This window comes from Ochlerotatus camptorhynchus, unplaced genomic scaffold, assembly GCF_037179485.1.
Source record: "Ochlerotatus camptorhynchus isolate MF236.1 unplaced genomic scaffold, CSIRO-AGI_Acam_v1.1 ptg000248l, whole genome shotgun sequence".
Lineage (NCBI taxonomy): Eukaryota > Metazoa > Arthropoda > Insecta > Diptera > Culicidae > Ochlerotatus > Ochlerotatus camptorhynchus.
This window is the reverse complement of record NW_027040738.1, coordinates 1,131,673-1,154,203: the sequence shown is the minus strand read 5'-3', so window position 1 is coordinate 1,154,203 and position 22,531 is coordinate 1,131,673. Positions and strand designations below refer to the sequence as shown.

Here is a 22,531-nt window from a genome sequence, read left to right as displayed (position 1 = left end):
TGCTGATTTCAGAGCAGACAAGCTGGCGTTCTGTGATGCGTGCGTGCAAGGGTAACAATGTCGTGAACCATTCAACGGCACACGCCCGAGAGCAACAAGGCCGTTGGAAAGAATTCATTCGGACGTATGCGGACGTGGGATGGTTCGAAATATTTTGTTTCCTTCATTGACGACCATACCCATTTTGCAATGCTGTTCCTGATGAAGAGGACATCGGAGGTGTTTGATCGATTCCGCGACTACGAAGCAATGGTAACGGCGCAATTCAACATGAAGATCTCGAAACTAACAATAGATCAAGGCCGTGAGTATCTTTCTAACAACCAAAAGCGTTTTTGCTCACAGAAAGGTATCCAAATCGAACCAACCGTTGCTTACACGCCTCAACAAAACAGCGTTGCGGAGAGGATCAAGGTCCGCACGATGTTAATCGATTCTCAAGTCCCGAAAAAGATGTGGTCAGAAGCTGTCATTACTGCCGTGTACCTGGTGAACAGAAGTCCTACTTCTACCCTGCCGAGAAGTATGACACCAGCTGAATGCTGGTACGGTCAGAAGCCAAGTCTAGAAAAACTTCGAATTTTCGGATGCAAGGCGTTCGCTTGGATTCCCAGCCAACATCGAAAGAAATTGGATGCCAAGAGTCATGAAACCGTCATGGTCGGATATGCACCAAACGGCAACCGACTGTGGGACAAGAAGTCAAGAAGAATTACGATTGCTCGTCACGTGAAGTTTCATGAAACCTGCTTTCCCTACAAAGCTAATCCTGAAAATCAAGCTGATACACCACTCGTTGTAGCACCGTACGAGCAAGAGGAGGAAGTCGTTCGTGATTCAATGGAACCGTCACCTGAAGAGAGGCCGATGTCACGTGAGAATACTCCGATTGCTGATGATGCAGACGTTTTGGAGGCGGATGATACCCCAAGTAACAATTTTGGTTTTATGAGGGTTCTGTAGTCCATGATTTGGACTTGTAGAATGCTATAAAACCTCTATAAAGCTTGCAATGTTACTTGGGACCGGAGCGCTCCCTTCGCAACTAGAACAACTCGAGTCCGAAGGACAAGCTCCCCGGTAAGTTGTTAAATTTCTTCACCGGTTACAGAGCAACTTCTGCTGGCTCGTATTCCACAGATGCTCCTCAATGCTACAGTGACATCGACGCCCGCTGCGATCGTATGAAATGGCTGGAGGCTGTTGATGACGAATTGCGATCCATGCAGGCGAACGGTGTGTGGAAGATGACGCCCTATCCACGTGGCGTGAAACCTCTCAAATCCAAGTGGATATTCCGTGTGAAGGAAGACGAAGATGGCCAGGCCGCTCGATATAAAACCCGACTAGTAGCGAAGGGCTACCTGCAGCGTTATGGAGTTGACTTCGAGGATACATATGCACCGGTGGCGAAGTTACCAACCATCCGGACTGTGCTAGCTGTAGGCGTCCACAACCAGTTCCATTTCCATCAGATGGACGTTAAAACTGCCTTCTTGCATGGAGATTTGAAGGAGGATATCTATATGGATATTCCTGAAGGCGTCCAGGCTCCAGCAAATATGACCTGCAAGTTGCTGAAATCATTGTATGGATTGAAGCCATCTCCACGATGCTGGAATGCAAAATTCAACAGTGACCTAGTCAAGATGGGTTTCAAGCGATCCTGCCATGACTACTGCCTATACACACGATGCGAAGAAGGAGACGAGCTGTACGTTGTACTCTATGTGGACGATTTGCTAATCACAGGGAGGAAATTGGAATCCATCGCACGTATGAAGGAGAAGCTTTCGACTGTGTTCAGCATGGCTGACTGTGGAGAAGCACGCCACTTTCTGGGAATGAAGATAGCGTACGATCGGCAAGCAGGAGTTCTTCAACTTTCGCATGAGGAGTACGTGGCAAGAGTCTTGGAGCGTTTTGGACTGGCTGAATGCAATCCAGCTGTGAACCTTCGGGAAGGCGGTGACATAGAGAAACACCTTTTCGATATGGATCAGCTGTTTGATCGTTTGGACGCAGTGGATACGAAGTTGGATGAGGACGTCAAGATTTGCAGCCTGCTCCGGAGCCTTCCTCCGTCATTTGACAGTTCAGTTTTGGCTCTCGACAGTCGCTCCGACGATGACCTTTCGCTGGATGCTGTTAAGTCGAAGATAGCGGACGAGTATAATCGACGACTGAAGCGGGTGTTGCCGGAAAGGGGGAGAGAGCGATGCGATCTAGTGAGATGAAACGTGGTAAGGAAACCAGAACTTGCCACTACTGTAGAAAACCTGGACACTTGCAGCGTGATTGCCGGATGAAGAAGCGGGACGAACGGAAAAAATCACCAAAGCCAAGTGGCTAAAGCGAAAACTGCGAACACGGATGGTAGAGGAGTCGCTTTCGTCACCGGTGGTGTTCAGGCTGTGACATGGCTTATCGATAGCGGAGCGAGTGCACATATGACCAACGACCGCTCGTTTTTCACGTCGCTCGAGGAATTTGCCGGCGGTTGCATAACGCTGGCGGACGGAAAGAAGACGCAAATTTTGGGTCAAGGTAGTGGAGTGATTTCCGGAATTAACGGTGAAGAAGAAGTGATCGAAATTGTTATGAATGACGTAAAATACGTGCCAGGACTTTCGACAAACCTGATTTCAGTGACAAGTTTGGTACTGAAGAACCTCAGTGTGTCTTTTGGCGAAGAAGGTTGCCGGATTACGGATCCGACCGGAGTCGTTGTTGCGACCATCTGAAGATAGCGGAGTCGTCGATGCAAGCATCTGCAGGTCAGCATCTGGAGAACTGCCAGCACCAGTGGCATAGGAGTTTTGGCCATCGCGATTGGACTGCGGTGGAGCGGATCAACAAAGAAGGATTGGCGACAGGGATGAAAGTCGCTGACTGTGGCTTGAAGCTGGTGTGCGAATGTTGCCTACAGGGGAAGTCCGCTCGATTGCCCTTCCCTCCAGTGGTGGAAAGAAAGTCGACTAAAATTCTGGATATCGTCCACACTGACATCTGTGGACCGATGAAAAACTTAACTCCCAGCGGCAACAGGTATGTAATGACAATAATCGATGATTTTAGTCGTTTCACAGTTACATATCTGCTCAGGCATAAATCAGAGGCTGCCGATAACATCAAGGATTACGTGAGGTGAACCCAAAATCATTTCAACAGCAAACCACGCGTGATCCGTTCTGATGGAGGGGGAGAATTCGACAATAGAGAGCTGTGTCGATTCTGCAAAGCCGAGGGAATAACGCCACAATTTACCACACCCTATTCCCCTCAACAGAACTGTATAGCAGAGCGTAAAGGCCCAAACGCAATGTGGGCGGAAGCGGAACGGAAACGGAAAGTTTGACAGTTGTCACAAATGACATCAAGATGCCTAACCGAAGTCGATTTGATTCTAACTAGTTTTCAATCCGACAAGTAGGCTTACTCAGATCGGGCTTTTCCGCTGCCGCTGCCGTTCCGCTTCCGCTGTCATTGCGCTTGGGCCTTAAGAATCGGTCCCTCACTGAGATGGCGACATGCATGTTGATCGATGCGGGATTGCCGAAGCGCTATTGGGGAGAGGCAATGCTCACTGCCGCCTATCTCCAGAATCGGTTACCGTCACGGTCGATCCAGAAGACACCGTATGAGCTGTGGTGGGATCGGAAACCTGAGCTTGGACATATGCGAGTATTTGGCAGCGAGGCATTCGTACATATTCCAGAGGTCAAGCGCAGCAAGTTAGAAAGCAAGACACGAAAACTGAACTCGTGAGTTGTGATGCACGTTTCGTAGAACTCGGGAACGGAACCAGTGCAGTCGAGATTTTAGTTTCGAAACCAGGGACAAATTCGACGCAGCAACTTGGAAAGGAAGAATCCAAGTCGCCGAAAGAAGAACGGGATCAGACTGGAGTAGAATGTGGCGATAGTTCGAGCAACGAGGAGTTATACGAAGATGCACTCGACTCTGCGGGCATGGCCGCGTGTGCGCTGAAGAGGCCAATCGACTTCAAGGAAGCAGTCAAGAAGCAAGAGTGGCGGGAAGCGATGGAGAATGAACTCAAGGATCCCCACCGTAACGGAACGTGGGAAGTTGTGTCATTGCCCCATGGCCGAAAAATCGTTGGTTCAAAGTGAAGCGTGATGAGCAGAATCAAATTGTGAAGTACAAGGCAAGAATTGTTGCACAAGGCTACAGTCAGCGAGTCGGAGAAGATTTCTGGGAAATTATTGCGCCCGTTGCTAAGCAGGCCACACTACGTACGTTTCTCACGGTGGTTGCCAAGCAGAATCTGATTGTACGCCACCTGGACGTAAAAACAGCGTACCTCAACGGAAGCTTGGACGAAGAAATTTTTATGCGGATGCCACCAGGATATGGGACCCATGGTCTGCCGTCTCATACGAAGTATTTACGTGTATTGCAAAGAGATCGAGCAGTGTTGTGCTAACCTGAACAAGGAGTTTGAACTAACCTATCTGAGTCAGCCACGTCACTTCTTAGGCATGGAGGTTGCCTTAGAGGACGGAGTATACTAGATACAACTTCGGAACTATATCGACAAACTGTTGGAGAAGAATGGAATGGCTGGAGCTAAAATTGCGAAATCGCCCATGGACCCGGGCTATCTCAAGGCAGAGGTTAGCAGTGAAGCGCTGGAAGATCCAATCAAGTATCGCAGTTTGGTTGGTGGACTTTTGTATCTTGCCGTGATGACCCGACCTGATACCGCAATACTTGGGCGAAACTTCAGCGAACCACATGAGGCAGATTGGACCGCTGCAAAGCGTGTGTTACGGTTTCTGAGCGGGACCAAGGACTACTATCTGCAGTTGGGTGGAGCCCCTGAGGAAGCATTACTTGGTCATTCGGATGCGGATTGGACCGGTGATCCCGAAAGTCGGCGTTCAACAACAGGATTTGTTTTCTCGTTCGGAGGTGGCATAATATCTTGGGCAAGCCGCCGTCATCGATGGAAGCCGAGTACGTCGCTCTGAGTGAGGCCTCACAGGAGACAGTATGGCTTCGTCAGTTGCTTAGTCTCTTCGGAGAAACGCACAACCCACAGTTCTGCGCAAGGATAATCAGGGCTGCTTGGCGTTCGTTCAGAAGGAGAGGACCAGCAGACGTTCGAAGCACATATTAACACGAGAGAGCGATTTGTGCATGAGTTGAGTGCAAAGAAGGAGATTGTGTTGGAGTACTGTTCAACGGAACAGATGTTAGCAGACATATTCACGAAGCCCCTCGGGCCGCAGAAGCACGACATGTTCCGAGAAATGCTCGGATTGAAGGAGTAGCTGCTTCGCATTGAGGGGGAGTGTGAAGATCGACAATGCTCACTATCCTCACCTATGAAGTGTAGTGTAGAGACTTTGATTTGAGTGCTCACCTTCTGTGTGCAAGATCTTGACCAAGCTGTCAAATACCCTTCAATATGGGTATTTTCGAAATCGGGATGACCTCCAGAAACCAGAAATCGGTATACGACGCCATCTTGAAAACCAAGATGGCGGTATCTGGTTATTTAAAAACTGGGATATGGAAAATGGGTATTTTCGGAATCGGGGAGATAGCCGTTGGTCCCGGCCTATGTTGGTTGAATGGGAGCGATATCCTACGCAGGTGTGGAAGCTGCCTTCCTGCACATTCGACAGGGGATGTCCTAGTCATATGACTAGCGACAAGGACTTCTCTAGCCAGCTGGACGAAAGTGTAAAAATCAAAGTTATTCTCGCTGATGGTTCCGTAACCACGTCAGCTGGCGACGGTGAAGTTTCGGTGAAGTGTATTGCCGGTGAAGAAAAAGTAGTGGACATTCTTTTAAAAGAGGTAGTTTACATTCCGACCTTGAAAGGTGGCCTACAATTCAGTGCGAAAGACAACCCAAAAGGGGTTGAGTGTGAATTTCGAAGCATCGCAGTGTAGTGTCGTGAACGAAGAAAGAAAATTACTTGCTACGGCTGAGTTGTGTGGAAATTTGTACATCCTGAAGACGGCGCGGCCAAGCAAGGAACCTCGGCATCTGTCGGACTGTCAGCATACTTGGCATCGTCGGTTCGGCCATCGGGATACGGCTGTGCTGGCACGCATTCAGAAGGTATGCGAGCATTGCCTAGCAGGTAAATTTTCTAGATGACCATTTTCTAAGTAAGCACAGAACCGTGCTGAACGTATTCTAGATGTGGTCCATACGGACGTCTGCGGTCCGATGACGAAAGTCACGCCGGGAGGGTGCAGGTACTTGATGACCCTCATTGACGACGCCAGTCGTTATACTGTGGTCTGTTTGCTAAGACAGAAATCAGACGCTGCGACCTGTATCAAACGTTATGTAGCGCACGTGAAAACGCGGTTTGGTCGAGCGCCCGGCGCAATACGTTCTGATGGTGGGGGTGAATACGCTAATAAAGAGTTGAAGGATTTCTATGGGTGAGAGGGCATCCAGACCCAGTTCACCACCGCATATTCCCCACAACAAAACGGCGTGGCGGAACGTAAAAACCGTTCCCTAAAGGAGATGGCAACGTGCATGCTGTTGGACGCGGGGCTACCCAAGAAATACTGGGGAGAGGCAATCATGACCGCTGGATATCTCCAGAATCAGTTGCCTTCACGATCTGTCGAGTCGACGCCATTTGAGAAGTGGTTCGACAGAAAGCCTTCGATGAAGAATCTGCAAGTATTCGGAAGCCCAGCGTATGTGCACGTCCCGGACGTAAAACGGAGCAAGCTTGACAGCAAGGTCCGTAACTTGTTGTTCGTTGGCTACTGCGATGATAGGAAGGCGATGCTAGATTTATCGAGCTGGGAGATGGGTCGCTAGTTCGGTGCGATTCGGTCTCAGACTGCAGCGAACGGTTTGTGGAGCTCGATATGGAAAGCGAAGATCAGCAGATGCAGATGATTCGTTGATGCGGAATGAGACCTGGTCCTTGGGTTCAGCTACCGGCAGGTCGTGTTCCCTAGACTTCTCACAGCGTTACGGCATAGACTATGATGCTGTATTCGCTCCGGTCGCTAGTCAAGGGACGTTGCGGATTCTTTTGACGGTTGCCGGTCACAAAAAAAATGGTGGTACGCCATCTTGGCGTGAAGTCGGCGTATCTACACGGACAACTACAGGACGAAATCTATATGCAACAGCCGAAGGGGTTCATAGTGCCAGGAAATGAAAACTTTGTGTGCAGGTTGAAGCGTAGCCTGTACGGCTTGAAGCAGGCTGCACGGATTTGGAATACTACGATTAGCGAGTTACTGATGGGTCTGGGCTTCAATCAGTGTAGATCAGATCCTTGTTTGTTCGTCAAACTTTCACCAGGAGGAGGTTTCGTCTACTTGATGCTGCATGTTGATGACATGATACTTGCTGAAATGACCGAACAGGATGTATCTGCTGTTGAGAACGAGCTGCGAAAGAAGATTACCCTGTCGTAGATTGGGGTGAATTAAAGCGTGTAGTAAAGTATCTCGTGAAGACCAGTAGCAGCAAGTTGCGGCTGTATGCAGAACGCGGTAAACCACTGCGCTTGAGTGGATACTGTGACGCGGATTGGAACGGGGATACGAGCGACCGTAAGTCTAATACGGGATACCTGTTCTTACTCGGTGAAGCATCTATCAATTGGGCCAGTTGAAAGCAGACTAGTGTTTCGCATTCCAGTGTGGAGGCGGAATATGTCGCAGTGTCCGAAGCGTGCAAAGATCTGGCTGCGGCGGATTTTGGAGGAGATAGGAGCAAAACAGTGCGGTCCTACCGTGTTGTTCGAAGATAACAGGAGTTGTATCGAATTCGTCGAAACACATTGACAAGAAGGCGAGAAAGGTGTAGTTAATCTGCGATTCTGCCCTTCGGAGAACATGACGGCCGACATTCTCATGAAGCCGTTAGGACCCGTGAAGCAGAGGAAGTTTGCGGAAGCCATGGGACTGACGAAAGTTGCGAGCTGGACCGGAAGCAGAGAAAAATATTGAGAAGGAGTGTTGAGCGTGTACAAGTAGGGGCAACATTTTCACCTGGCTCCACTACGCTGCAATCAGTTTCATTCACCATGTCCACCGGTGACATCTAGCGGTCGAAAATCGATGTCTGACGCCATCTAGAAATCCAAGAAGGCGGTTTCCGGTTTTATAAAAACTGGAAAATACTGTCGAATACCCTTCAATATGGGTATTTTCGGAATCGGGATGATAGCCGTTGGTCCCGACCCATGTTTGTTGAATGGTTGCGATATCCTACGCAGGTGTGGAAGCTGCCTTCCTGCACATTCGATTACCGTCAATTGATGGCAATCGATGTCCGTCAGAGATTGGCACTAGATTGCGGAACAGAGACTGACGTTAAATAAAGGAATGAAGGAATCGGGATGACGTAAAGATACCGGAAATCTATGTCTGACGCCATCTTGCCATCTTGAAATCCAAGATGGCGGCTTCTGGTTATACAAAAACTGGGAAACCCTGTCAAATACCCTGCAATATGGGTATTTTCGGAATCGGGATGACGTGTAGAGGCCGGAAATCTATGTCTGACGCCGTCTTGAAATCCAAGATGGCGGCTTCTGGTTATACAAAAACTGGGAAACCCTGTCAAATACCCTTCAATATGGGTATTTTCGGAATCGGGATGACGTATGGCGGCCGAAAATCGATGTCTGACGCCATCTTGAAATCCAAGATGGCGGCAACTAGTTATTTAAAAACTGGTCAAATACCCTTCAATATGGGTATTTTTGGAATCGGGATGACGTATAGAGACCGAAGATGGATGTCTGACGCTATCTTTGAATCAGAACAATCGATAAGGTTCTTAGTAACATTGATCAATTTTCTCTTTGAACTCCCACGGACATGTTAAGACATTTCCTACTGTTTTCAACATACAGCTCGATAAAAGAAGGTACACGGCAGGAAATGTTTTAGTAGCCGAATTTAACGGAAGATAAAGTCGATGAAAAGAATCGATCAATGTTACTTAGGACCTTATACCTTATGTTCGGCTTGAAATTCTACAAGTCGCAAGATAACCCAATATATGGCGCTAATGAATGCTCGTCAGCAAATCGATGCCTCCCCGGAAGATAATATCATAGAATTTCTCCGAAGTTCTAGAAGCTTATTTGAAGTTCTTGGAAAATCTCTGAATTTCTAGGAGCTACGCAAAAGTGTTTTAAACTTCGCTGAATTTTTTCAAACTTTGCTAAATTTTGGAAATTTGTTGAATTTATTGGAGCTCATCTCAAGTCTTTCAGTCTTCGCTACATTTCTTGGAGATACTTCTCCAATGTTAACGGAGCTTCCCAAAGTTCTTGGAATTTCTAGGATTTATCTCTTATATTTTTGGAACTTCGCTGAAGCTGTTGGACCGTCGCTGAATTTCTTGAACTTTTAAGAAGATATCTCGCGTAGCATTTGAAAACGGACAAAAGCTTTTGTAAACAAAGGGTATAAGGCCCATTAAACGTGAACCGAAGTACGCCCACGCAAACCAGCAACATCATCGGGTAGGAGAAATTCTCCCCTCTCCGATAGTGGTACTGGTTTGCATGGCCTTTCGTCGATTCGCATGGAAAGGGTCTTACAACCAATTTTGCTAACCAATGCTTTTGTGCCGTTCATATAAACTTTGCTGAAGTTTTTGGAACGTCCATGTTTTCAAAACTTCGCTGGAGTTTAGAAACTTTGAACTTTGTTGACGATCTTGGAATTTCGCTGAATTCTCGGACCTTCGTTGAGGTTCTCGGATTTTTTCCTTGAAGGGCCTGGGCCACTCCAAAGGGCCTGGATTCAATCCCAGTTGGTGCCAGCGGGATTTTTTTAGTTTTAAAATATCTCATCACGGGTGAAGGGATGTAAAGCCGAACGGTCCAGGTGTGGAAGCATCTTCCTGCCATCGGTAGCATTGGTACTCTGTGGGAAAAAAAGATCCATGAGCTTCTGCGAAGTTTGAAGAACATGAGAAAAGGTCTGAAAAGTGTAGCGAAATTTCAAGAATTTAAACGAAGTTCCAAACATTTCAGTTTCAAAAACAGACAAGCCCCGAGAACTTCAGATACACTCCAAGAACTTCGGAAAAAATTCCGTGAACTTTTGAGAAGTTTCAAAAACTTTAAGAGCTTCGAAAAAGTGCTGAGAACTTCCAAGAAGTTCCGAGAACTTCAGAATAAAACAAGTTCTTGAAATAAGTTCTGATAAGTTCTGCGAAAATCCAAGAAATTCAGAGACATTCTAAAAAGCAATCTTTCTGCGAGTAGATATAGTTGAGTTGTTTTCGAGCTGGGTGTATCCAATCTAGGGGTTTCCTAACCCCACAAAGTGAAGCGCTCTGGTTCTGCGCGCATTTCGCCGCGTTCAGGTCACACTTCATCTTCTCGAAGAGCGAGTTCCACTTGCTCGTCAGTTTTTCCATAGTAAATCGTTAAATCGTGACATTCGGAACCGAAGGACCATAAAATGTTGATGAAACTAGAACTCCACGTTTTTTGTAGAACAGCAAACAGGGAGTTGCAATTTCATCACTGTATGTTGAGTCGGAGCTGAAATGGGTGCTATTGAAGTTTCAAGATAAGGCTTCCTTTCAGATTTGTGGGAGCTAGGATTTGAGAAGATTTGAGGTTCAAACAATTTTCGAAAGCTGATATATGCAGGAGGAGTATTGTAACCGGTCGTATCTATTCAAATATCTTCGGCACGCGAAATTACGCTCATTGCGCGCTATCACAACCTAATCAGCCTACACTAGCCGAATGTTATCGATACAGAACAAAAATAGCTGCGCCTAGCACAAAAAGGGATACACAACATAGTTTAGTTAAAAATTATACAAAACTGTACAGGGAAAAAGACAAGGGAGAACGAACTAACTGAAATAGGTACTGTACACTAAATAAGGACATACTTAATAAAAAAAAACATTACCTTGATTGTTAACGGCCTGTAGGCTGTGACAGTAGCGCGTGTGATCTACACGACCCGCAGGGTCATCATGGCATGGGATGAAGGAAAGCAGCAAGCACACGCGCATACACACGCACGCATCCACCCACCCACCCACACACAGAGACACACATGTATGTACAGAAATGGTAGTGTGTAGCCGCGTTCCACGCGATGTTTCACGATTTGTCGATTCGAATGTGTGTTTGTGGTTTGTGGGGCATGGATGGAGGAGGGTGGGTCACACGCCAATATGAAATGAAACGAAATTTGAAAATGAGACATTAAGTTAGTGGGTTGTTGGTCTCATAGGTATCTATTGGCCTAATTAGACAGAGCGCACTACTAATACAACACGGAAATGATTGTGCTACATTGCCCCGAATGCCGTTTGCCCGAATTCCATGACCGCGAATGTAAACAGAGCGAGCAGCAATCGAAAGAAGGCAGAATCTCATTCGAGGAAGTGGTCATTCGGGTGATGGCGTTCGGGGTAATTTAGCACAACTCACGGAAACACGTATCAAACCGGAAGAGGAGGGAATGGTCTCGCGAGACCGATTTCCGCCGACTGTGGGTGGTGAAATTAGCTAAGTTTGGGCAGTTACGTTACGCAAACAGGGAAGGCAGCTAGAAGAAGGTCAAAAGGTTGTGGTTGAAGGCATTGAGCGGCGTGTGTAGTGTTTGTGAAGTACGAAAACAGAAGAGGATAATTTTCTTCGATATGGGGCGGTACTAACCTTTCATTCGGCTGTGTCTGCCACCATGCTCGAACGATCGAGCGGCGCGGGGTTCGTCCGGACTGATGGGCCGCTGGTTGCCGGCCTGCTGCTGGGCGGCCAGCTCTTCGCTCAGACGCTTCGCCAGGTCCATGGCTTCGTGTCCGGAAACGGTATGGCACGATCCGATCGGAATGGGCTCGGATGTTTTGACCTTTCTCAGCTTCTTTTCCTTGTTTTTGCTGGCGTTGGAAAAAGACTGGAGGGAGAAGGAAAGGCTACTGTTATTGCGGTGGTCCTAAATCCGGATCAATTGGATATTTCAGCTCGTACATCATAAAGTCATATAACCATTGCGAAAATTTATTGACCCTATTTGATAAAAAATAAACATCGAAAAATGATGAAACCCACACCTTAAATAATCAAGATTTAGAGATCTAGAGAAAAATAAGAAAACTTGAACATAGAATTCCGGGACTTGTAAAGACAGAGTTAACTAGCAAAATTTTAAAGACCTAGGAAACTCGTGGCACGGCCATATTCCGGGCTAGTATCATTCACGTTAATGTTATGGAGTCTTTAAACTATTATTCAGTACAGCTCTGAACTACCCAAAGTAACCCCAGAAGCCTCCTATCTGAATTGATTACATGAACCTAAAGCATGACTTACACTTTCTTTGGACATCGTTTGGCTGGAACCGTTGGAATTCTCCTCTTCGGTGTCGTTTTCCTCGTCGATTCGGGAGGTGCTTTCTTCGTCGCCGCTCTGAAATTCATGGGAAAAGACAAACCATTATTCCCTAACGTACACTTCCGATTGGCTTCCCAAAAATTCCTACCGCATTTTTGGACGTGACGGAATCGTTCCGACTGTGTGGCCGGAAGCCCGGTCCGGGCGGCAAGTTCTTCTGCACGCAACAGTTCACCCCGGGACTGAAATGCAGCTCCACGTGGAAACGCTCCTCCGAGAAGGGATCTTTGGTCGGATCTTCGTACAGCATGATCACAATCTGCGACATGTAGTTCAATTCGGAGACCATCGAAACGTATTCCATGGCCCTGCGCCACTGTTCGTCGGTCAGGATGTTCAGCAGTCCGCCGTACCGGAGCACGGTCAACAGCGAGTGGACGTGGCTTTCGCTGGTAAAGTACAACCGCGTTCGGACGTGCCTGCCCGGACTGGATACTCCGTGGCTGTAGCGGGGATTCAGTCGATTCACACTCTCGTCTCCAGCTTCCTCAATGTTGCGCTGCAGATCGGCGCGGATCTTCTTCAACAGTGGCGTGCAAATACCCTGTCCGATTGTCAGTTTTTCATGTACGGTCAAACCGTACTCCTGTGGGATCACAATGTCGGCCAAGTACTTGGCGTAGATGTACAACTCTTCAGCCAAATCGAACTGAAGCGTGTGTTGATTGTGCTGCAGATCGTACTTGATGCAGTCGTAGATGTCCGGAATTTTGGAAATGTCGAAGTTTTTGTTCTTTGTGCAGAAATCCTTCTCGATTTTTCCCCACCGCCGACCCATCAGTTCCCAAGTTTCTCCATGATACAGTACCGCGTCTCTAGTTTTGAGGTCATCCCGCTTCACGGCGACTACCCCCAGTAACGATTGAATCAGCGAGTGGACGTGTGCGCAACACTTGACCGGATTCTTAACAAAATCCATCGCCAAATTGATGCTGATGGCATTGCCAGGGTTGATCGCTGCGCGATCCTCCACCGTAAAATCGCGATCAATTTGCATCAGTTCGTGCAGGCGCGATTTGGCCATATTTTGGTACTTACTCGAATCACAGTCATTGTCCAGCAGCCCGTTGGTGTTGGCACTCTTGACCATCTGCACCAAGATCGGAGTGAGTTCTCCCTCCAGTGCGAGCAAACCTTTGGCAAAGGCAGCTGCCGTCATCTGGACACGGCCCTCGTCCGAGGCGTAGATTTTCAAATCGTGCCGAAACGTCGAATGCAAGCGCAGTAAACCCAATCCCTGCGCCCCGGGAGCTTCCTTGCCGTCCCGACTTTGCCCTCCGGGGTACATGCAGCGAAAGATCCTTCCCAATTCTTCCGCCTGGATGCGCCCAGCCGGCGTCAGCTCACCGCCCCATTTCAGTATCAAAACCAGGGACGGTTCCTTCGGGGCATCTACTGTTCCACAGTGAGACCAACAAAAAAAAAAGGCAAAGCAGAATACGGAAACGGGTATTAGGATAGGCGAACAGACTTACATCCGAAACAGATGGAAATTGCACGGAATGGACAAGCGAAAGAGAGAAGGCGCGCATTACAAAGTCCGAGATCGGATTCAGAGAGACACACAGGAAAGAGATGTGCTACGTGAACAAAACGCAAATTACAACGTACTAGAATGATGTTTACCATCGTCAGAACTCGATCCACGGGGACGCCCCTTGGGTTGGTACTTCATCTGAACCTTACGGTTGATGCCGGAAAAATGGCCGTACCTTGAATGAGCGAGAATTTCAACCAATCCGTTAAAAATTTCAAACCTCACACTTACATCTCCAGGACGCTCTTCAGCTGTTCCAACTTGCTCTGCTTCTCTTCGATCTCCGAATCGGCAGCCTTGGTTTGAATTTCCGACAGCAAAGACCTCGCAATGTCCAAAATCTCCTGCAGCTGCTTCGGTCGTTTCAGCTTGATGTGCCCATATTTGTAGCCGTCGTACTTTTCGAATATTTCGAAAAACTTCTGATGCCTCACCTCGACCTTCATCTTCTGCTTGGGCGTCCGGTCGCCGTGCCGGATGATGGCCGTAACGCACCGCAGTTCCATCATCTTCCCGAACGTGGTCGGAACTATGGGCGGATCGTCCAGTTGAAACGGAACCGACCACGGTATGTGCAGAGTCGGTGCCAACTCGCGCAGTATCATATTGCCTAGTATCTTCGCAGAATCGTCGTAGTACTTGTTGGAATTCTTTACGAAACTAAACCCATTCACATCACAGACAAACGATTTCCCATTGGCACGCAGCAGATCGAATCCACACACGGTTTGCTTGAAGGCCATGCAAACCTTGCGCGAAATCAACTTTTCTGCGTTGCTCAAGATGACCGGATAACGGACCTCCTTGCCATCGCTATCCCGTTCCACTTTCCCATCGAGAGCCGGACTCTTACGGGCCTCGGCATGGGCATAGTCCGGGCCGACGGTGTAAACCTTGACGTCCGTCCCATCCGTCGGCATGAAGTCTTCGTAGATAAACGATCCCGTCTTACGGACTCGCGATTCCGGCGAATAGACGCTGCTTCGGCTGCCAATCTTCCGGAACAACCGTTGACTTCCACCGCCAGCCGACGTAGGGTAGTAGATGTAGATGTTGTGATCTTCAGCCGACACAGGCTTCTCCACAAACGGCTTATTGAACGTTATCCCATTCACCTCGACGTGATCTTCGGATTCTACGAGTTCGTGTTCTGAAAAATTTACAACCATCAAATTCAAAACCTACCCCGGGAAAATCCTTCAAAATCTTACGCTTCGGATCGGGCGAATCCCTGTCCAAAACCGCGTACCGCGGTATCTCTATGCCCTCCTTCTCCAGGATGGAATAGACACGCCTTCGGTCCTGAAAATGAAATCCAAAACCGACAAGAACATATTCGGCCTTTCAAACAATACCACCCACCACCGGAAAACCAAAAAAATAACACGATCCTTACTACCTGTATATCGAACTGCATGTGCAAGTTGTTGATGACGTACGGCTGCCGCAGCTGGGCGTACTGGATGGCCTTCTCCAGCGGGAAGCCCTTCGAGTGGAACGATATCAGGCAATCGCACAGGGGCCACTTCTCGACCGGTTCCTTCAGGATGATCTCCTCGCTGAACACGATCATCCGGATGTACTCGAACTCCTGCAGCCGGGTCAGGATCTCCTTCATCGGTTTGGATTGGGACTTTTTCGACATGGCACAGACGGCCACCACCACCTGCTTGTACGTCGTGGACGAATCATCCGAATCGAGCCCATCGGTGGACTCGAGGTCACCCTGCAAAACAATAGGGAGAGCAAACGTTGGCAGGATTAGAGGAATGGTGATTCTTCAAATTTGGAGTAGGTTGTTAGGCACTTGGTCACCGAAAAAAGGCGAAGTACTGGCGGGTGTAGTTGGATAAGTATTTGACACGAACAAATGCTAGTTGTTGTTAGGCGAATCAGATGGACATGTTGAAAGTAGGATTGTATTTAAACGTTTCTACGATGTCTGGCCACGTTATTATCGATTTCGGAAGTTATGGAACTATGGATCTATAAAACATAGTAATATTTCTGGAAATCGTATAATCCAAACTGTCAATTCATGCCAGATAGGTAGAATTAAGCCAATGAAGACAATTTTTAGGTGTATGCGATGACATTTGGACAGTTTAACATCAGTTCCGGGGTTCTTGAATTCCGTTCCGTGAATTCCAAAATAGGGTTTGTAATTACATTATTACGTTCAAAGTAGCCATATTATGGGGCATGTTAAGTCATGTCAAACTGAATATGGGGTTTCTGAAATCAGTTTATGGTATATCCGATGAAATCTGGCCACATTGACCGTTCTGGGGGCCCCGACCAATAGGCCATCGTAATATTCGAGGCAAATGAATCATGCTGCATGTCAAACCATATCAGTGTAATAAGTGAGGAGCTAATTCCTTTGACATTAGTCCACATTGGCATCCACTCCGGGGCTCCGGGATCCGATTTCGGGAATCCCGGAATACGGTACGGTAGGATATAACTATATTTGAGAAAACCATAAACCGAGGCAAAATAATCATGTTGCATGTTAAATCATGTCAAACTAAGAAGGTAAGATCATTGAAATCAGTTTATGGTTTGGCATCGGTTCCTGAGGTTCATACACATACATACATACATTTATTTGTACAACATCACATTTAAGATAAGACATAATCAACAATAGTACGCCACAATACTCGGTTTGCGGCTGCCGCTCTCCATCCTCGGTCATGCCCAATGCTCGCTAGATCACGCTCTACCTGTCCGCCCATCGTGCACTCTGCGCTCCACGCCTTCTTGTGCCAACCGGATCAGTAGCGAACACCAACTTTGCAGGGTTGTTGTCCGGCATTTTTGCAACATGCCCTGCCCAACGCTTCCTTCCAGCTTTGGCCACCTTCTGGATGCTGGGTTCGCCGTATAGTGCAGCGAGCTCGTGGTTCATTCTTAGCCGCCACTCACTGTTCTCCTGCACACCGTCGAAGATCGTCCTTAGCACACGTCGCTCGAAAACTCCGAGTGCTTGCAGGTCCTCCTCGAGCATAGTCAATGTCTCGTGTCCATAGAGGACCACTGGTCTTATTAGCGTTTTGTACATGGTACATTTGGTGCGGGGGTGAATCTTTTTTGACCGTAGTTTCTTCTGGAGCCCGTAGTAGGCACGACTTCCACTGATGATGTGCCTTCGTATTTCACGACTCACACTGTTGTCAGCCGTCAGTACGGATCCAAGGTAAACGAATTCCTCCACTACCTCGAAAGTATCCCCGTCTATCGTGACATTACTTCCTAGACGAATCCTGTCATGTTCGGTTCCGCCTACTAGCATGTACTTTGTTTTTGACGCACTCACCACCAGTCCGACCTTTGCTGCTTCGTGTTTCAGGCGGGTGTATAGTTCTGCCACCGTTCCAAATGTTCTTGCGATAATGTCCATGTCGTCCGCAAAGCACACAAATTGACCGGATTTCGTGAAAATCGTACCCCGGCTGTTGAGCCAGGCTCGTCGCATTACACATTCTAGAGCGATGTTGAAGAGTAGGCATGAGAGTCCGTCACCTTGTCGCAGTCCCCGGCGAGATTCGAATGAACTGGATAGTTCACCCGAAACCCTTACGCAGTTTTGCACACCGTTCATCGTTGGTTTTCCATGATTTTCCATAGCTCTGTGCGGTCGATACTGTCGTATGCCGCCTTAAAGTAGATGAACAAATGATGCGTTGGGACCTGGTATTCACGGCATTTCTGAAGGATTTGCCGTACGGTGAAGATCTGGTCCGTTGTCGATCGGCCGTCGATGAAGCCGGCTTGATAACTTCCCACGAACTCGGTCATTTTAGGTGATAGACGACGGAAGATGATCTGGGATAGCATTCAAAATGGTGATCACTCTGAAGTTCTCACATTCCAAATGGTCGCCTTTCTTGTGAATGAGGAAGATTACCCCCTCCTTCCACTCCTCCGGTAACTGTTCTGTTTCCCAGATCCTGACTATCATCCAGTGCAGGCAGGTGGCCAACTTTTCTGGGCCCATCTTGATGAGTTTGGCTGCGATACCATCCTTACCAGCTGCGTTGTTGTTTTTGAGCTGCTGAATGACATCCTTAGTTTCCCTCAGCGTGGGAGTTGGGTCAGTCCCGTCCTCTGCTGCACTGACGTAGTCGTTTCCTCCAATGCGCTGGTCTCCCGTGCCTAGGATCTCCTCGCTATTCAGGTGCGCATCGAAGTGCTGCTTCCACCTTTCAATCACCTCACGTCCGTCCGTCAAGAGGCTCCCGTCCTTATCCTTGCACATTTCGGCTCGCGGCACGAAGCCGTTGCGGGATGCCTTGAGCTTCTGGTAGAACTTCCGTGTTTCTTGGGAACGGCACAGCAGTTCCATTTCCTCGCACTCCGCTTCTTCCAGGCGGCGTTTTTTCTCCCGAAAGATGCGGGTCTACTGTTTCCACTTCTGTTTATACCGTTCCACGTTCTGTCGGGTTCCATGCTGCAGCATTATCTATAGGTTATAGTAAAATTTGAAGTAAAATAATAATGTAGCAAGTCAAATCATGCAAGCACGAATGCGATATGGAAAATGCAGACTATTCGATGTGATTCTTTTGTCATATAGCCACATTTCCATTTCCGGGTAGGAAATAGTTATTATTTAGAAATCCATATAGGATTGAAAATGTGTCCAAGTTCCTAAAAATCTTAAAAAAAATTGAAGTGGCATAAAGTCTCGGACACTTGATTTAGTTTGAATTCACAATCTTTAAAAAAAATCGAAGTACCGCATTTAGAATAATTCTGTTGGTTTTGAATCTTGAAAGCTTCTTATGGTCCAGATTGAAGATTGAAAATTTTTCTAAATCCATCAGAATCAAGAGAACTTTTCTAAGCATGAGATATCAATTGTTGACGTAGACTACGTCTTACGGGAAGGTACAGGGGGTAAATCGAAAATCTAAAATTGCAACCGTTATGAAAAGGTGTTAGGTTTTGAACGCCGATAGGAAATAACTCTACGAATCTGCTGGAATAAATACTTATCCAATATCTTATAAAAAAACTTTATAAAACTGAACAAATAAAAAGAGAAGGGTCACTTCTACTTATACTGTGTTTTAAATCAATATCAAGAAAAATGCACACGAGAAATTCACTAAACAGCGTAACGTATTCTACATGCAGTCGTGTCTTGTATACAATCTCACAATTTTTGTTTTTAAATCTAATATCTGGTTTTAACGTTTATATGACTAACATCAAGCTTCTTTTTCTTATTATAAGCATTTCAAGCTTATTGCTCAGTGCATATTAGCTTATAGCGTGCTCTCAACTTAGTGTTCTAAATGCACTTCCACAGTTATTAATTGAGAGCTTTCGATGCCAATACCATTGCATGAATTCGTATATTGTGTGGCAAGCACAATGATACTCTATGCCCAGGGAAGTCGTGAAAATTTCCAACCAGAAAGATTCTAAAAAGTGACTCACTACCAGCCCTGCGTATATCAGCCTTATATTGCAAAAAATAAGAATTAGCGGGCTTGTTGGTAACTTGGGTCTTGAACTTGGAACTCTTCACAGGATTTCTTTAGAATTTTCCCAAAAAATTCCTTAGATTCATTCCAACATTTCTTCAGAGTGCGTATTAGAACTCTTTCTGGTATTGCTTTGCAATTTGTTTCATAATACTCTACAAATTATCTAAAGAAGGGCTTTCGATTCACTCTCTAATTCTCTTAAAATTCTTAATTGGGTTCGCTATATTACCCAGAAATTCCCCGAAGAATTCTCTTGAAATGAATTCTCCTCAGTAATCACTAATTATTCTCATAAAAAACCATGGAATTATCTTCAGAATTTCCTCTAAATTCGTCAGTTATCCGAAAAGTTCCTTTAATGCTCCTAGAAACTCTTCTTTGAGATGATAAAAATGATAACAAGAATAGCCTTGTAACTATTTCTTTGTAATCTACCTCAAATTTTTTTTTGGAAATTTCCTTAGCATTTCTTTGGAATTAACCTCGCAATTTCTATTGAACCCACTTCAGAATTCCCTTTAGATTCTCCTTATGCTAATAGCATTCGAGTCACAGTACCTTGGAATTCTTTTTATAAATTTAATAGAATTCTCAGAAATCTTATGGAAATCTCTTTGAAATTACACGCAATTCTGTTGGAAATTTCCTTTGAATTCCACTCAAAACTGCATTGGAATTCTCCTTATAAATTCATTATAATTCTCAAAACTCTGTTGGAATTCTTTTTGAAATTATCTTGGACTTCTGGACAGAATTGTGTTGGAAATAACCTTTGAATTCCACTCACAACTGCCTTGAAATTCTTCTTCTCCTAACCAGTCTTTCCTTAAAAATATCCTGCAAGGCCCGTTTTTCCTTTTCTTTTTAATCTGGGTTGTTGGAAAATATTCATCGTCCGACGTCTTCAGTATTTATTTCCGATTCAGATTCTTGAAAATATGTCCATGTCTGATATTTTTAGGTCTACGGTTTAAAAAAATTCAAAGTTTAAAATCTGATTGAGTACCCTAAAAACCAATTCAAATTTCAGAATTTATCTTGTTACTGTTGTCACTTCAATAACAAGTCCATTTCAATAGAAGATTTTTCACTGATAGATCACGCATTGATGGATCTAATGGCTTCGGTGTCTACTCAACCGCCTTCCGGAAACTTCAGGAACCTTGTTCCGTTTATGTTGCTGAGCTGGCAGCAGTCAACTTCGCATTGGGGATGATTTCGGACATGCCCACAGATCATTACTTCATCTTTTTGAACTGGATTGAGGCTGTTCGGTCGATGAAACAAGGTAGGCACTGGACGCCGAAAATCATCCTGTATTTGGGTGACAGTCATATGGATGTTCATCATCTGACGACGAATTCAACCATAAAAAAATCATCCGAAATTCGAATGCATATTGTTAAAGGGCTCGAGCAATGCAATAATCATTCGAAGTATTGCGGATGTTTTGGTTCAGTGTATATTAGCGCTAGTGTAAGCAGGTCTTAACTTGACGCTTAACGAAATTTATGATAGAAAAATTTCACATGATGAATTTCTCCCATTAGTACGTCAAAGTTCTCTTCTAAGATGGCAAAACGATTGGACAAGTATTCTCTTGGTTCATTACTCCAAATGTTTCTTCGAGAGCGTGGTTCAAAGGTCTGGATGCAAGTCGGGGCTTGATTCACGTGATGTCAAGACTTATGTCGAACTACTACTCGCTAGACGCACATCTCTACAGTATAAACCCAGATTGTGGTTATGATGGCATCGATCACGCAGTTTGGCAGTGCCCGGGTAATGACGCCTCCAGAGTACGACTATTTGATACCCTAGTGGCCCGAGGTAGACAACCCTTCCGTGAAGTAAGATATGTATTGGGAACCCTTGATCTTCCCATTAACCTCGAACCCGCCACGAGTAATTGGTACCCAATTCTAACCTAGATTTACTACTGTTTAAAATGTTAATTAAAAAATTACGGATTTTTGGCTCCGCAAAGTGTCACACACGACTGAGCCTAGTAAATAAACGAACTAGTTAAAAAAAAACACTCCAAAATGATTATGTTCAATGAGTAAAAGTGAATAGCGAGGAAGATAAAGTTGGAAGTGTTAAAGTGAAGTGTTTTGAAATTCTTGACAGAGTTCCTCGGAGTACTTCAATATTCTTTATTCTAGAATCTCAAAATACTCTGAGAATTCCAGGTTGCTCCGGGAAAATAAAATTCTCCGAAGATTCCAAACACCCTGTCCGAACTAATATGTTCATCATATGGACAGTGTGGACACCTAATCAATATAGTTCTGATGATATAATGCAGATCTTATTTGGAGCTTCACCAGGGCTGGAAAGCACCTCAGAGCGTTAGCAAAGCAACTTTGTGCATGCATCTCACAACACTCGACAAAGAGTGTGTGGTTTTCCATTGACTTCGCACACTCTTTTCAAACTACACGAAACGAAAATCAATTATTGTATCCTTGTGTTTCACTTATACATTTTTGCCAAAACATCAGCCTTATACATTCCATAAGACAACAACTTCATTTGACATTAATCTTCAGCCTTAATTGCAAGGCGTCTGCTTATTAGTTGACTTATACATTTTATGAATAATGAGCAATAGAAATTTGCCAAAAGGTATAAGGAGATGATGTAAAAGTATCATATTCTTTTCATCACCGCTGGCCATTGGCCAGCGGGGCAAACGACTGGGTAATGCGTACCACCAGTACCGCGAGTACTTGAAGGATAAAATAGACCCCATTAGTGGTCCATTAGCCTCTTACCCAGTAACTCCTATCCCTACCTCCTCGTGGTGTCTCCTGGGATATGAGCAACCTTAGCGAAGATCGGGTAACCAACCCCGGTGGGAGCTTTGGTCATATGCTGACAGGGAAGGGGGCCCCTAGCGGGTTCGGCCTACACGGCCTGAGCGTCTGTTCACCATGGAGGTGCGGCTCAAACAGCGTCTGACTGGCATCCAGCGGCTGAATAAGAAATGCTGTATTGTGTCAGCTAAATCTAAGATGGCAGCCCCATCTACACAATAACTGAGCGTCTGTCCACCATGGAGGTGCGGCTCAAACAGCGTCTGC

At 46.1% G+C, this 22,531-nt stretch overlaps 1 protein-coding gene across 12 annotated transcripts in view; it reads right to left on the bottom strand.

Annotated features, from left to right (window-relative positions):
* LOC135704803 (inositol hexakisphosphate and diphosphoinositol-pentakisphosphate kinase-like) overlaps positions 1 to 22,531 on the bottom strand; it is an 84,451-nt gene that overhangs the window by 22,898 nt on the left and 39,022 nt on the right. For 2 of the 12 annotated variants that reach the window (XM_065226314.1, XM_065226316.1), the window contains exons 2-9: positions 15,341 to 15,670; positions 15,156 to 15,246; positions 14,176 to 15,094; positions 14,019 to 14,119; positions 12,496 to 13,802; positions 12,327 to 12,422; positions 11,673 to 11,910; positions 10,915 to 10,959 (exon numbers count right to left, since the gene is read on the bottom strand). In XM_065226314.1, the coding sequence (XP_065082386.1) occupies positions 10,915 to 10,959; positions 11,673 to 11,910; positions 12,327 to 12,422; positions 12,496 to 13,802; positions 14,019 to 14,119; positions 14,176 to 15,094; positions 15,156 to 15,246; positions 15,341 to 15,670 (3,127 nt within the window). The remainder of the gene's footprint in view (positions 1 to 10,914; positions 10,960 to 11,672; positions 11,911 to 12,326; positions 12,423 to 12,495; positions 13,803 to 14,018; positions 14,120 to 14,175; positions 15,095 to 15,155; positions 15,247 to 15,340; positions 15,671 to 22,531) is intronic. The other 10 variants (XM_065226309.1, XM_065226319.1, XM_065226311.1 and 7 more) reach the window with 7 other exon arrangements.